This window comes from Coffea arabica, chromosome 2c (genome assembly GCF_036785885.1).
Source record: "Coffea arabica cultivar ET-39 chromosome 2c, Coffea Arabica ET-39 HiFi, whole genome shotgun sequence".
Classification (NCBI taxonomy): Eukaryota; Viridiplantae; Streptophyta; class Magnoliopsida; order Gentianales; family Rubiaceae; genus Coffea; species Coffea arabica.
The window spans coordinates 71,963,054-71,977,870 of NC_092312.1; the positions used below are offsets into that span (position 1 = coordinate 71,963,054).

Here is a 14,817-nt window from a genome sequence, read left to right on the forward strand (position 1 = left end):
AACCGTCACACGCCAAAGGAAATCTTGGACCTACTCCCCAATTGTCTATACCCCATAGATACAGAAATTAATATATGCGTCCTTTCACTAATTTGTTTTTATTCAATGGTACAGGGAACAACTTTTTCAAAACCCCCCTCCCCCCTTCCCCGCCGGGGGGCCCAAAAAAAAAAAAAGAACAGGGAACAATAGTGATAGAGAGCGACTGCATCTAAAGAGAAAGGGATAACAAAAATATTATGATTGAGAGCGACTTCGGAGCAACCATATATTAGACACCAGATACGAATTTGACAAGTTTGAGAAAATGACATAGTCCTAACTATATTTTGGGTGTTTTTCAAAAATTTATCTAAATCATTATTGTGTTTGTAAAACTTTTACTAGAGATGTGTAGATGTATTAGGGTGTTTTCAGGGATATTTTTGGGGGATTTTTTTGGGATGTCTTTTAAGGAATTTTTGGAATTTAAAATTTCTTTGAATATTTTTTAAAAATTTACACCATTCCATATCGTCACCGACATCTGCCATTCCCTTCCTCTTCTTTCCTCTTCTCTCGTTTCTCTCCCTCTTTCTTCCCCTCATTCTTTCTCCCTCTCCCTCCTCGTTCTTTTTTCTCCCTCTTCCTCCATTCCCCTTCTTCAGGCACCCTCCCCCCTCTCCCTCCATGATCGATCACAACCAGAGAGGAAGGAAGAAGGGGGAGAAGGAAGGAGGGGAAGAAAGAGGAGAGAGAAAGGAGGGAATGGTGATGATGGGTGGTGGTGGGATTGGTATTGTGTGGTGGAAGAAGATGTAGTAGAATTTTTTTTTTTATGTATTTGTCAGTTATTTTTGTATAAATTGATGTTTTTGAAGTTATTTTTTTTGTATATTACTATAATTTTATATTTGAAAAACTAGTTTTGAAAAATAACCAAATCCAAACAAAGCCAATTCACCAGAGAATAAATAATGCATCCCTCTTCTGAAGATGGAAAAATTGTCTTGCTCATTTACTACAGGTAATCAGTATGATAGATACCTATTTAATTGAAGTGCAAGGAAAAAAAAAACACTATTTTCATCCCCAAAATTCATGAGAAATTTTTTTTTCGTTATAAGAAATGCATGCTCTAACAAAATTATATGTTTACCTCTAATACTATGCCATAGTTAAATTAGCATAAATGACTCCCTTAGTGATATAATAAGAACAAGCAATTGAAGAAGCTCAAGGAATTATGTTGGGAAGACCTAATCAGAGCCCGTTGGATTTGTGTCGTCGGGACCGGAAAATGACGCACTCATGATTCGTGATCCTCCTGCAGCTAAAAACGTTGGAAAATTTGTGCCTGAACCGCCTTTAAAGGTCTGATTCCTTGTAGCCTATGAGAGGACCCCTGAGTGATGTAACATGCAATTTGTCTTGGTTCCATGAAAATGAGATAGGACGTGCGTGGTCAAAATATATCAACTATGGTTTGTCTGTGCAGATCATATCTTACATATAATTACCTATTTATTTCCTGGCAAGTCTCTATCTATCTCACTATGCAGAATTTTTTTTTTTTTTTTTAAAAAAAAACCTCCCCTAGAAAAAGGTTTTTCTGACAATTTGAGCCACCTTCCTTGAGGTTTCGATGATTACAGAAATCTCCCTTACTAAAAAATATAACTAGGTAACAACTAATGATGCAAGTATAACAAATCTAGTGAATACCCCATATTGGCCCCATCTCATCTATTAAAGAAATTAAATAGTTAATATTTATAGGAAGAAAAGTATCCCTATATAAGGGAGAAATACTGATGGGATTTGATGGTTGGATAATTGTGAATCAAATTCAATTGTGGAGATTTTAGATTTAATAGGCTGGTTGGTTAGATGGAGATCACTAGATGAGGTGAGTTAAAGTGCTTATATATATATATATATATATATATATATATATATATATATATATATATATATATATATTGCTTAGCAGATTTTTCTCATTTTTATTTTTATTTGTAAAGCTCTTTGATTGGAGTTGAAGATTTTATGAAAACTAATATAGTCTTTTTGTAATATCAAAGTTAGTCTAATTTTCAAATCTTAGTGGAGATGATTGAAATGGTCAAAAACCTGAACAGAGATTTTGGATATTATCCCCGTATACTAAAAACCTCGAACTGCTTCTTTATGTATATTCCGAACTAATGAGCATTAATATTCCAATGCACTAGTGTTAACTTATCACACAAAAAAAAAAAAAAAAAAAGAGAGAAAAAGTGTGGCAAGGTTAAGTAGGCGTTAGGCAACTTTAAACACATTGGAAAATTACTAAACAGGGTTAAGTGGTGAACCACACTGAGCACTTCCCATCATAGGGTTAAACAAAAAAAAAAGGAATTTTCCATCATCTCCATTTCTAAAGTACCAGTATATACACTATCATCATTAGATGCATGATAGGACTGTTAATGGGACTGGACTAGCCCGAGCTCGGCTCGTTCAGCTTGAAAAAAAGCCCGATGAGCTCGACTTTTTAGTGAGTCGGTCTGAGTTTGAATCTAAACATTAGGTTCGAATTAAATATGAGTCGAACTTGGAACTTATTAGGTTCAAACCCGATATAAGTTCGGCCCTTAAATTACCTATATATAAATTGATATATATAATATATATTTTGATATTATATATCCAAATATATTATTATTAAATACTAAATATATACAAATTACAAAACACAAAAATACATTTAAAAACTCTTATACTAACTTTCTTGGGAGACAATATTGGTCATGCATAACTGAAACTTTAACTTATCTTATTGGTTGAGTAAATTTTTGTGTTGACATAATATTGGTTGATTTCTTTTTAGTCTAGAAACACGAATCATCAAACATGTTTGGATTCAAGTCACAAAGCTATGAAGAAGTTCAAATCTTGGATGTTGTATTGGTTTATGACCGCATGTTTTATTATTATTTTTTATGTATTTTGAACTAATTAGACATAAATATTGTTGAAAAATTCTTGGTTTATATACTTTTTAAGACCTATTATTTGTTCATATTTAGTTTTAATGTTGTAGTCTTGTGAATGTTGAATTAGTTTTACAATTCAAAAGTTATAATAATTATATTAAGAAAATTAAGGAGCAGGTTAAACTCAAATAAGGCTCAAAACCCGAATATTTTATGAGTTGAGTATGATCATCACATTTATTAACTCGAAACTCACGGCCTGAATCCCAAAAGTGTTACAAATTAAATGAGTTGAATCTGAACTTATGAAAGATCGACTCTTATGGCCCAATTGACGGGTCTAATGCATGATAACTCATTTGAATTTAAATTAGAATTGCAAATTTTGTTCATGTATCATTGATAATAAATACACTTGTAGTGTATACTTGTTTGGATTGTGATTTTTTGCAGAAAAATTTTTACACTCTCTGTGAATACCTTTTTCAATCATTTTTTTACTTCACATACATTAAATCAATACAATACTTCTTCTTCTTCTTTTTTTTACATGCAAAACTCCTAAAAATAGCAATCCAAACGGTTTGAGAATACTGAGATCTCGAGGGAAGGGTTAGTTTGGCCAATAGATAGCCAAAGGCGCCAAGTGATTAAAATGGCCTTGGGTTATTAGTTGAAAGGCTATTTGCCATTTTAGACTTTTAGGCGAAAAAAAAAAACTCTGATATTGTACTATTATATTGCACGTACGAGTAATCTGCCGTGACATGCAATTTAAAATACGAGTAACAAAAAGGAACTTTTGTTGTATAAAATGTTAAAAGGGGTTCTTCATGCTAAATACAAAAGTGTTTAAAAATATATAGTTTATGCATTGATGAATTTCTGCATTCAAAATATGGTACAGTGGGATGGTTTCTAAACATGTAAGTTTTAGCTATCCCTATTTTTTTGTTAAAGCAGTAGTAATATGGCAACCAAAAGCTTAAACAGTTGAGCTCTATATCCAGACTTCACAGGTTTTTCTTTTATTTTTAGTTATTTCTTTCGTATGACAAATTATATATTTTTTATTTTATCTTTTTTTTTTTTTGTATTTAACATGCCATGCACGTTGTTTCTTTCCTAGAATGGAAGGATGATAATTTAACATCAATATGTATTTTCGCACCAAAAATGGTTAAATGATCTTATTACCTGCCTATGGCAAAGTGATGATAAATTTTATTTAAAGCGTCAAATTGTGGCAAGTTTCATAACATAGAAGCCAAAGTGTAATTAACCCTAAAAGATAAACGCACTAGTACATGATAGATGGATTTTATTTTTAACCTTCTCTCGTTCCAACTCACATCCTTTATATTCCCAATTCTCAAGTTTCCGATATAAAATTTGAATCCTGAATGCGACAGTGAGAATGATTCTAAAGGCTGACCTAGTGATTGATGGATGGATATTTGAAAATTCTATGATGATATACATTTGTCCTCCTTTTTTTTTTTTTTTTTTTTTTAAGTTTTGAATCTTGTTGCCCTCAAAAAACTAGAATTGCAACTCCCCATACAAAAACTTTTTAGGTTCTGTCACCATGTCTGCTTACAAGCAAAGGAAATTAGTATTAAAAAGGGAGGGATTTTAATTGAATAGTATTCAATTAAGGAAGGGAGTAGATAGTAGTTACGTTGCTAAGTTGGTTGTGCCTTTTATTAAAGTGCTTATTTTTCTGGTTCATGGCGCAAGCGTACGTCAAGGACGAAGCAGAATAAATGCTGCCATACAAACAGACCTGATCTAATCTGTCATTCTTAAGTTGACCCCCCAAAGAGTCATTCTTCCCTTCTCCAGCAATTGTCATCTTCTTGATTTTTACTTTTTTGGGATACCTTTCCTCTGAGCAGAATGTTGCGATACATCTCCAACATTGGGCAGAATGAAGTTTTTGTCTAGATACCTTTTGAAATGAAGAAAATCATATTTCGGTCAGTTCAGCAAAACTGCATAGTTAGTATGTAATACCACCGTTTCATTGTGAACAATTCAACTCGCATTCATGTGGTAAAACTTGTTGCACTATTCCAAATTTCTACTCAACTTATTATTAACTTGAGATTTTTTTCATTAAATAAGTGGTTTTTTCTTAAGTGAAAGTTAATAATAGTAGGTGATTTCAAGTGAAAGTTAATAATAGTTCGAGTACCTGGCTCACCTTCTCCAATATCCTTCATACATATTGCTTAAGTTACTCTTCTTTTTTTTTTTTTAGAAACGATAGATGTTTTTATTGATAAAAACTTACAGTATTTGAACAATGACTTAGAGAACTATATACAACGTGTACCTCGACACTTAAAAGAGTAATAAAAGTTCTCTACTCATCTCTGAAATGGCCTAATTACTCGAGAGACAGCAAATCAAGAATGTGGGTTTTGCAAAGTTACTTGTGCCAGAGTTTAGCAGGAAACTGGGAATGGTTGGGGGAAGAGAGGGCCAGCCTTGGACTAAGGGAAACTGCCTCGTTTAATATGTAAACAGTAATAATATAGGATATACTAGTATAAGATATTGCTAAAAAAAAGTCTTGGTTTTCTGATCTAGATCTTTGAATATTTGTAAACCCTTGTTCATTGTCAAAAATCCCGGTAGAATAATAGGTTACTAAAAGTTGCAAAAGTGATGTTTCTCAACAAAAATTTACTGACTTGATGAATATCAAAGTGAGACGCAATTGAATTTCAGAAGAGTTTGTACCAATGGAATTGATTGTACTAGTATTTCAGAAGAGGGGAGCAAATGGCAGTCTTACCCTTAACTAAACTGATAAAAAGGGAAAAAAATTAAAGAAAAGTTAATAAAATCTTGAAGCTGGCAAAATCTGATTCTCCAGTGCCAAAGGAATTTAGTAGTACTTATTGCCGATGAGCTTTAATGCTTTGCCTAATCAATCGTAGGTTGGGAATGGAACGTAAGTAAGTGTAGACTTCTCACTTACACTATAAAAAAAAAGGGGTAATTGAGGTTTGTTGCATCATTTCGATACTAGATGCTGTTATACTTTTGTTGAAATACACTCGAAAACTTTACTCCCTTTATGATGACTATATGAGCTATTTTTAGTAGATTTTTTGAAGTATTAGTGTCCTATTTTACGAGACATTGTAGTTATACTTAGTTTTTGATTATCTCTGAAGATAGTGATTTTTGTTTTTATATTTTTTTTGGACTTGATGTTTGGAATCTGTTCATATTACATTGCTAGATTGATCTCATACAATTTGGTGAAGTTTTATAGAAAAATACATAATACATACTAGTAACAATTTAAAATTAGCCATTTTAATGTGTAATGGAACAATTAATTGGTTTTAGAATGTAAGAAAAAATCTAGTAAAGTTAATTCATAAGCAAGAAGAAGAAATTAGGAAGGGGGTAATATGGTTTCATCAAAATAAAAATGGGATAATGGGAGTGCAAATAACATTATTATCCTAAAAAAATATATATACAAAAAAAACATTTTAAAAAATCAATAGTAAGTTATAAATTGACAATATTTAAATCATTGCCTTATTAGTAGTCACATTTATTTTTACTCAAAGAAAACAATTACTTAAAACTGGTCTTGGATTCAAATATTCATGCCTTTTTTCCACTTTTTAAATTCCATCATTCCCCTATTAGAAGAAGTAGAAAGAAAAAGCAAGTAAAAAAGCACATAGATAATATGAATATTTGTATGTTGCCCTTCTTTAAATTATGTAGGTGACTATATATTTGATTTACCAAATTTTAGTAAATATTATATCAAATATATTTTTTTTTTAAATGGGTCAAGGGCACCTATGAGTACACCTCATCAGCATTTAATTTACCATGTGAATATACACTCACTTTTAATACATTTCTGTATTTAAATACTTATCAAAGTTAATTTCAGTTTTATCAAAAGAATTAACACGTGAGAGTCCAAGGCACCTACTAACCAAATCCGGTATCAATATGGGGTGTTACCTTTTGAGTCTTAATACGCGTATTTCATTAGGTGTAACACAAAAAGTATAACATAGCATGCAAACTTTCTTTATATATATATATATACACACACACACACACTATATGTTAATTGTCTAAAATAATTTTGCTTTTGCCTTGGCATTTTTTTTTCTTTTGAAAAGGATTATCTCTGTTTGGATTGGTCATTTTTTAAAAAACAAAATTTTTATATACAATGCTACAATAATATACAAACAAAAATAACCTCACAAGCACCAAAAACATCTCTTTGTTTGGATTGCTGAGTTTTTCAAAAACTAGTTTTTCAAATACTATTAAAATTTTTGAAAAGTACTCTTAAAGATACTCTAAAAAGTAGTCTAAATTTTTTTTAATGTTTAAAAAATATCCCAAAATATATTCTAAAAACTCTTCTACTCTTAAATATCCCAAAATATTTTCTAAAAATATCCCAAAATATACTATAAAAACTCTGTTGTAGTAAAATTTTTTAAAAATACTCCCAAAAACAACTAATTCAAATGGACATTTTAAAACCTAAAAAACACAAAAAACGACTTCAAAAACACCAAAAACATAAAAAACAACCTCAAAGAACACAAAAAATAGGCCAACATCATCTATCTTAGGGGTGCTGTCACTACTCGAGCTCGACTCGAGGCAAAATAACTAAGCTCGAGCTCGAGCTCGAGCTCGTCAAACTTTTAAAATTCGAGCTCGACATCAATTTATGGAACTCGAGCTCGAGTTTAATTAAATGTAATTAATTCAAATCAAGCTAAATCGAGCTTATTCGAGCTCAATCAAGCTCAAGTAATAAAAATTAATATTTTATATATAATTTTAAATAAAGGATATTATTGACATTTCACAATAAAAAAATTTAAAATATATATTATAAAAAACTCGATAGAGCTCGTCGAGCTCTCGAGTATTATATTTTCAAGCTCAAACTCGACTCGATAGCTCTAACGAGCAGCTCGAGCTCGAGCTCGAGCTTGGTCAACCGAGCTCGAGCTGGAGCTGCTGACCAAGTAGCTCGCGAGCTCGAGCCGAGCTACTTGGTTCAGCTCCAGCCCTAATCTATCTATAGTAAAAGTTTGTCACTTACATTGCTATAATAAAATATTTCAGAAAACAACCCATCCAAATAGAGCCGCTTCATTGAGTGATAACAATTATTGATTATTTGACAGACAACACCATGCTTCATTGAGTGATATATAATTATTTATTACACGGCTAACAATTGAATAAATCTTATTTTTAACAATTGATACATAATAATTCAGATTGCGGGTCATTGGGTAGACCGGGCCTACCAAGTTCTGGCACTTGCGTATTACATAACGGGCGGAAATAATGCGTTTCATCTTCTCCTCTTCATCTTTGACATCAATTTTGGCCTAAACTTGCCCTCTCATTCACTCTTTTAACTACTACTACTATTACTATCTCTTCTTTTCTTTTTAAGATATTGCTTGGTAATAGTTTTGTCTTCAACTACCGGAATATGTACCAGGCAGGCAAAACAGGCACCAAAATACGCTCAAAACTCACACACGTCATTTCTCTTTCTCTCACACACAGTCACACAGTAACAGCTCAATACTTTTTCTCTAATGTTTAATTTGCCTGCTGACCGGTGAGGGTGCTTTTTTGCTTTGTCTTCATTCACTCCCTTCCTCAGTCTTCACACTGACAGAGGGCCACCAAGACACACACACAATGCTCATCAAAATTTAAACTCAACCGACCAACCACTCTGCTATTCAGATCTCTCTACAGATTTATTTATTTATTTTTCTACTCCAGACATGTGTAAAATCAAAAGGGCATTTCAGAAATCTGGAAAATATTAGTGGGTTTTACTCGGATTCCTGGCTGGTAACTTTCGATTTGAAAATGTTTCAACTTTATTAGATTTTCTTGATGTGCATTCTTGCCCCATGATAACGTAGTACTGATGTTCTAGTTCTAGTGTTTGTTAAACACCAGAAAAGAAAGGACCTGTATGCATAAAATGCTACTATGGTTCACTTTTCTTGAATTGCTGGACTTAAAATGCTAATATGAAAGTTCACATTTTTTTGATCGTATAGGTACTTTTGTTGATGGGTTTTTCTGGGTTTCTCTATTTGTTTATGTTTTCAATTATATCTGCATAATCGCCGTAGTGAATTTATAAATGTGTAAACTCCGCGTGTGTTGCTTGCTTGTTTTAGTGTTTTTTGTGGTTCTTGAATCTAGGGTTTTTCTTGATAATTTAATATATGATGAAGCGATTTTTTACGTTTCTGAGTCAATCAAAGGATTTTGAAGCTTTTGGAAACACACATTTTCTGTTTTCTTCTGTAGTTTGACTTATAATCTCGGTCTATTTGGTTTTGAATCAATAATGCGGGCACTGAAACTGTTGCAGTTTTGTATAAATTGATGATTTTGAGACTCAGGATATCTCTTGCTGATGCAGCTAGCTGGATCTCCTTTAGTTGTGTTGATGATTTAGGGGACTTGATTGATTTTTGGGATTTGAATGAAAAAATGGAAGTAGAAAAGCGAAGTTCCAAGGGTGGATTTCTTCAGTTGTTTGATTGGAATGTTAAATCCCGGAAGAAGCTTTTCTCCGCCAAATCTGAGTTATCTGGTAATTTTTTGTTTGACATTTTTGTTTCATTTGCTCTCTTAAGTTGAAGTTTGACTCTCTCTCTCTTTCATGTTTAATCTGTATTGCTGTTTTTTCTCTGAAGGTTTAATGTATGATGTTTTGACTGCAGATAATCCACAGCAAGGTAGAGAAACTTTTGATGATACAACAATTTCACGTCTTCGAAAGGTACTTTTCTCTTCATTTTATTATCCAGATTATTTTTCACCTTACCTTAATTTGTTTGAAAGTATTTAAGCTTCAAAATACTTTTATGAAGGCGCATGACAATGGGTGTGGTCCAAGTACCAGAGGGAACGATGGTTCAAGTTATGCTTCATCTGTAAATGGTGATGAAATATATGGTGCAAGAGCTCCGGGGGTCGTTGCACGACTTATGGGATTGGATACGCTTCCTACTTCAAATGTTTCTGAGCCCTGTTATACACAATTTTTTGATTCTCACTCTTTTAGAGATTCTCATTACTCAAGGGGTATGCCTGATTTCTGGAGCGAAGAACACATCATAATCTATGACAGCATGCGGAATAAGCTAGACGGGTTCACCAAGAATCCTGTTGAAGTGATGCTGCAGAAGGTGCAGAATCGACCAATTGAGAAGTTTCAAACTGAAGTACTGCCCCCAAAATCTGCGAAGCCCATTTCAATTACTCACCACAAGCTTTTGTCTCCCATTAAGAGTCCAGGGTTCATTCCAAGTATGAATGCTGCTTATCTAGTAGAGGCAGCTGCCAAAATCATTGAACAAAGTCCTCGTTCAACTGCTAGACATAAGTTGCCATCTTTGGGTTCTTCTTCAGTTCCTTTGAGAATCCAGGATCTTAAAGAGAAAATGGAGGTTGCTCAGAAATCTTCTAGGACTCTTCAAGCTTCTCAGAAGGCCAAAGAACAAAGCTCTTCCAAACAGGTAAAGAGACAAACTAGGGACAGGGTCCAAGGTCAAGGAGAAGCTCCAGACATGTTTAGGGTTTCTGATACGTCAAGAAATGCTGGTTCTCAGAGTATCAAGAATAAGGAAAAATCAGTTTCACTGGCTGTTCAAGCTAAGGCTAATGTTCAGAAGAAAGAGGGATGTACTGCAATTGGAAACCGGAGTTCTGTAAACCATAAGGAACCTAATGATGTCAGGCATAGCTCTTCTGGTAGGAACCAATCAAAAATCCAAAAGAATGTTGAAAGGAGAACATCGACTGACAAATCTTCTGATGTACTTAGGCAAAATAACCGGAAGCAAAACTTTGCTTCAGCTAAAGAGATGGAAGGTTCAAGGCCTCCATTTTCTCATCAGAAAGACAGGAAACAGCTGTCTTCACATGACGTACCTAGGCCGAATAAGACTGTAAATAAGATCGTTGTAAGCACTCCTGTCATGCCCGGAAAGACCTCAATCCATCATGTTGGAAAGGAACAACTTCCATCAGCAGTAAAGAGATCTTCAGGAAAGAAGCAACCAATCAATGGAAACAATTTTTCTCATGGAAATGATAACCAATCAGTGAGTAGAGGCGAAAGGTCTATAAAATGCAATTATGAAATTGATAGGTGCAGTAAATGGGATGCAGCTGAGAGAAAAAATGGCACGGATGTTGTATCATTCACATTCACTTCTCCAATTAAAAAGTCATTATCTGCTTCTAGTTCACCTGTGAAAGTCACTGACAAGAAACGAGGCTCATTCCTTGTTCCCACAACTAGTGAAAATCAGTCTTCTTTTGGTCTGAATGTTGATGGTGGTGATGCTTTAAGCATTCTTTTGGAACAAAAGCTCAAGGAGTTGACATCTAAAGTTGACTCATCTAATCAAGACCACTTCCATTCAGAGTTTCCATGTAGTTCTGCTGGCAGTTGTGAAGATTCAGTGTCTACTCTCACAATGACACATACCACATCTAGTGAACATCACAAAAATTCCCAACTTGATGTGCCTCAGGACAAACTGCGCATCCAACCTAAATCCGATAGCTCTTCTATTGATGAACTTCACCTTAAAGCAATGCAAAAGTGGCAGGTAATTTGGTTTATGATTTTGTCTGTACGTGTATTCTTATGGGTCATGTTTTTTTGACTGCATTTGCTGTAGTAAAAAATGAAAGAGGCATACATATTCCTTTGTTTATCCAGAAAAAAAAACCCTTTGACAATGCTGCAAAACAGTAAAAAGTGATTGAAATTCTCTATCTCACTGGAGCATTACAAGTATGCTTTTGTTGGTTCAAAAGTTTATCTGGATTTTTTAAAATGAAGATATCACATCAATACAACTACTAGTGCATTCTAGGTAGCAGGTAATAAATATTATCAGCTGGTGTCATCTTGTGATCAAGGAATGGCTTCAATACAACTGTGCTGTAGCCCTTGATTCCTTCTTTTTGTTGAACAACTGGGTAGATATTCTTCTGGCATCTATGTAATTCAATAATATGGGTTACAAACCAAGAATGGTCCTATGGTGGATGTTGGTTCATTTGTAGAACTTCTGCCTAATGGCTATGAACCTCTGTAGAAGTTTGAACTCAAGGACAAATTAGGTGATTTCCCTTATCAGCAATAGAGTATTTTAATTGGCGGCCTTAATTTGCTTTATGTAGTTTCTCTTTTATCTTATTTAACCAAATTTCATCAAAAAATTTTATCTCGCTTTAAAAGTTCATTGCATGTTGCATTTCTAATAAATAACTCACATCAACAGTATTGTAGAATGACCAATTCTATTCCTTGTACTACGATCCTTGTTTAGATACTTATTTTTGGCCATGATTAAGTCAAATCTACATAGCTAACGTGTATAAGTACTTGTACCGTCATGTAGAGAAGCTTTTATATTGCAAACTAACTGCAGTGATCACTTCTCATATTCCTTGAATATTTGGAATACGTTAGTTGGGGATTAACATCTGCTAATTTCATATCTTTCTTTCTCATCGTCATGGAGTAAATCACACGGTTACTCTTACAAGAATCACATAATGAAGTTGCTCTTGCTAGAATTTTTACCTCTTACAACTCTTGAAGTGATTCGCTAACTGTACATTATATCAGTCTGTTTGTTTAAACTCTTATCCCACTTGTTTAGAGTCAGATAATGATGCTTATTCATTATTATTACAGTATTCATTTAAAACAGCTCTCTGTGGAATGTCAGTTGGCAAATTTAAATGAGATTTGGCTGGAAATGCCAGATGATGAACAGTTGCCGCCAATACGCTACTTTTAAGTTTGCTTGTACCCAAACAAGTTTGTTTCCTTTTAGTTTTTAGGCTTCAACTGTTGGTTTGTCCTAATAAACATCCGTTAAGTAGTTTTTGTTCTTTCAAGTTCAAACTATGGTGTCTCGCATGATTTTGAACTCCATATTAATTGAAAAATGCATGTAGTGGCCTCTTTCTTCTTTGTGCATGCATGCATTTGTGTGGGTTAATAAGCAGCATAACACTTGCTAATTTTATTCTGCTCATATAGTCCTGAAAAGAAGTATTGTACTCTGTATTTTCTTCACCATTCTCAGGGTGTACAGGAGATGGAAGAGCTTGGCTTTATTAGATATGACAGAGACCCCAAATATCAATCCTGTGGTCCAGTGTCAAGTTTGGAACCCGCCTACTCAGAGAGTAGTTGCAACTCTCTAGATAGCAACAGAAGTATTACCAGTGAGGGTAAGATTGCTTGTCCTCTATACACTGTTATCACATTTTTCTAATATACACTGGATTGAGATAGGCTATATTATCTGGCATTTTATACATAGTCCAAGAACTATATAATTGATCTATGATCAACTGCATAATAAAGATTTAACTGATGGCTGTTAACATTTAGGATACACGATGAGGTTATGAATGTACAGAAGCCTGTGAGCCTTGAAGTCTTGATTGAAATATTTAATCGGGACCAACTCTTGTAGTCCTTAGTAGATTTTTCTTTGGGGGGTGTAATTTAGGATCTAATGTAATATTTTCTTCAATTTCAGCGAGCAAGATGTTTTTGGCAGTTGAAGCTTATGAAATGACTCAATGGAGCTCCACTAGAAAGTCCCAACCTGTGGAAGCCGACATGGAAGTGTCAGATTCTGCCTCTTCAGCCTCTCTCGGGGCAACAAGTGTAACAGATACAAGTTCATCATTCACTTCAATGATTACTAATGAATCAGCCAAATGGGAGTTGGAATATATCCGGTGTATACTTGTTAACACTGACTTGTTGCTGGAGGAGTTTGCACTTGGTGAGGCACACAAGATCTTAGCTCCCAATCTCTTTGGTCAGTGGGGTGAAGTAAAACTAGGATCAAGTAAAAATGTGGAAAAAAACTTCAAGTTAGTGCAAAAGGTATTGTTCGACTATGTTGAAGAATCTCTGGAATTAAAGTGCGCGCAGCATTTTAGTGGAAGCTGGAAATCTTGGACTAAGCTAGCAGCTCTGATTCAGAAGAAAGATTGGTTGGCTGAAGAACTGGGCAGGGAGATTTCAGGCTGGACAAGCATGGAAGATTTGATGGTAGATGAGCTTGTGGACAAGGACATGAGCACCAAATTGGGGAAGTGGGTTGATTTTGAGACTGAGGCATTTGAAGAAGGTGTAGAAATTGAGAAGAGAATATTGAGTAATCTGGTTGATGAATTGGTTGATGATTTCTTGTTGTCCTAAAGCATTGCAACATAGGCTACATAGGTTTTACATTACTCAAGTATGACTTGTAGATACATGGTTATTGTGATGGGCCCAAAAATACAAAGGCTTAAAATTCATACTTGAGCAGATTGCATTTTGATTGTAACTTCACCGTTCTTCATTGCTTGCTGTCTCCCTGGGCAGAACTGCACTACTGAAATTTCTTGAAACCCTTTTTAGGCCTAACTTCCTTTCATTATAGGACCTCATAAACAGTGACATTACAGATTCCGTCCGTATCTTCTACTATAAGACCTTTACAACCTGGCTCAAATATTACAAACTTGTGTAAAACCAATTCTTTGTAAAAAGAAAAAAGATTGAACCGGTGATCATAAAATATCATGCAGATTATAGACATTGAAAAAAAAATCAATTTTGATGTATAACTGTGTTAGGCTGTGCCTAGCAGACATGAGGGATTCGACATGACATATGTATGATGAGCCAAAGCCCCAATTTGACTAATCATTCTAGTTGTCCTTCTTTGGGCGGCCATGTGGGGTGTTTGGCTGG

The 14,817-nt window shown here is 34.2% G+C and overlaps 1 protein-coding gene across 2 annotated transcripts; it reads left to right on the forward strand.

Annotated features, from left to right (window-relative positions):
- The first annotated feature begins 8,388 nt into the window (after positions 1-8,388).
- LOC113727770 (uncharacterized) lies at positions 8,389-14,422 on the forward strand. Of its 2 annotated transcripts, XM_027252111.2 has the most exons (6): positions 8,389-8,855; positions 9,442-9,615; positions 9,746-9,804; positions 9,896-11,644; positions 13,142-13,289; positions 13,604-14,422. In XM_027252111.2, exons 2-6 carry the CDS (start codon positions 9,513-9,515, stop codon positions 14,275-14,277), a joined length of 2,733 nt encoding a protein of 910 aa, XP_027107912.1. In that variant the 5' UTR covers positions 8,389-8,855; positions 9,442-9,512; the 3' UTR covers positions 14,278-14,422. The 2 variants fall into 2 exon arrangements, with proteins under 2 accessions (XP_027107912.1, XP_027107911.2); XM_027252110.2 differs by lacking the exon at positions 8,389-8,855 and having other exon boundaries at positions 9,422-9,615; positions 13,151-13,289.
- The last annotated feature ends 395 nt before the right edge of the window (positions 14,423-14,817 follow it).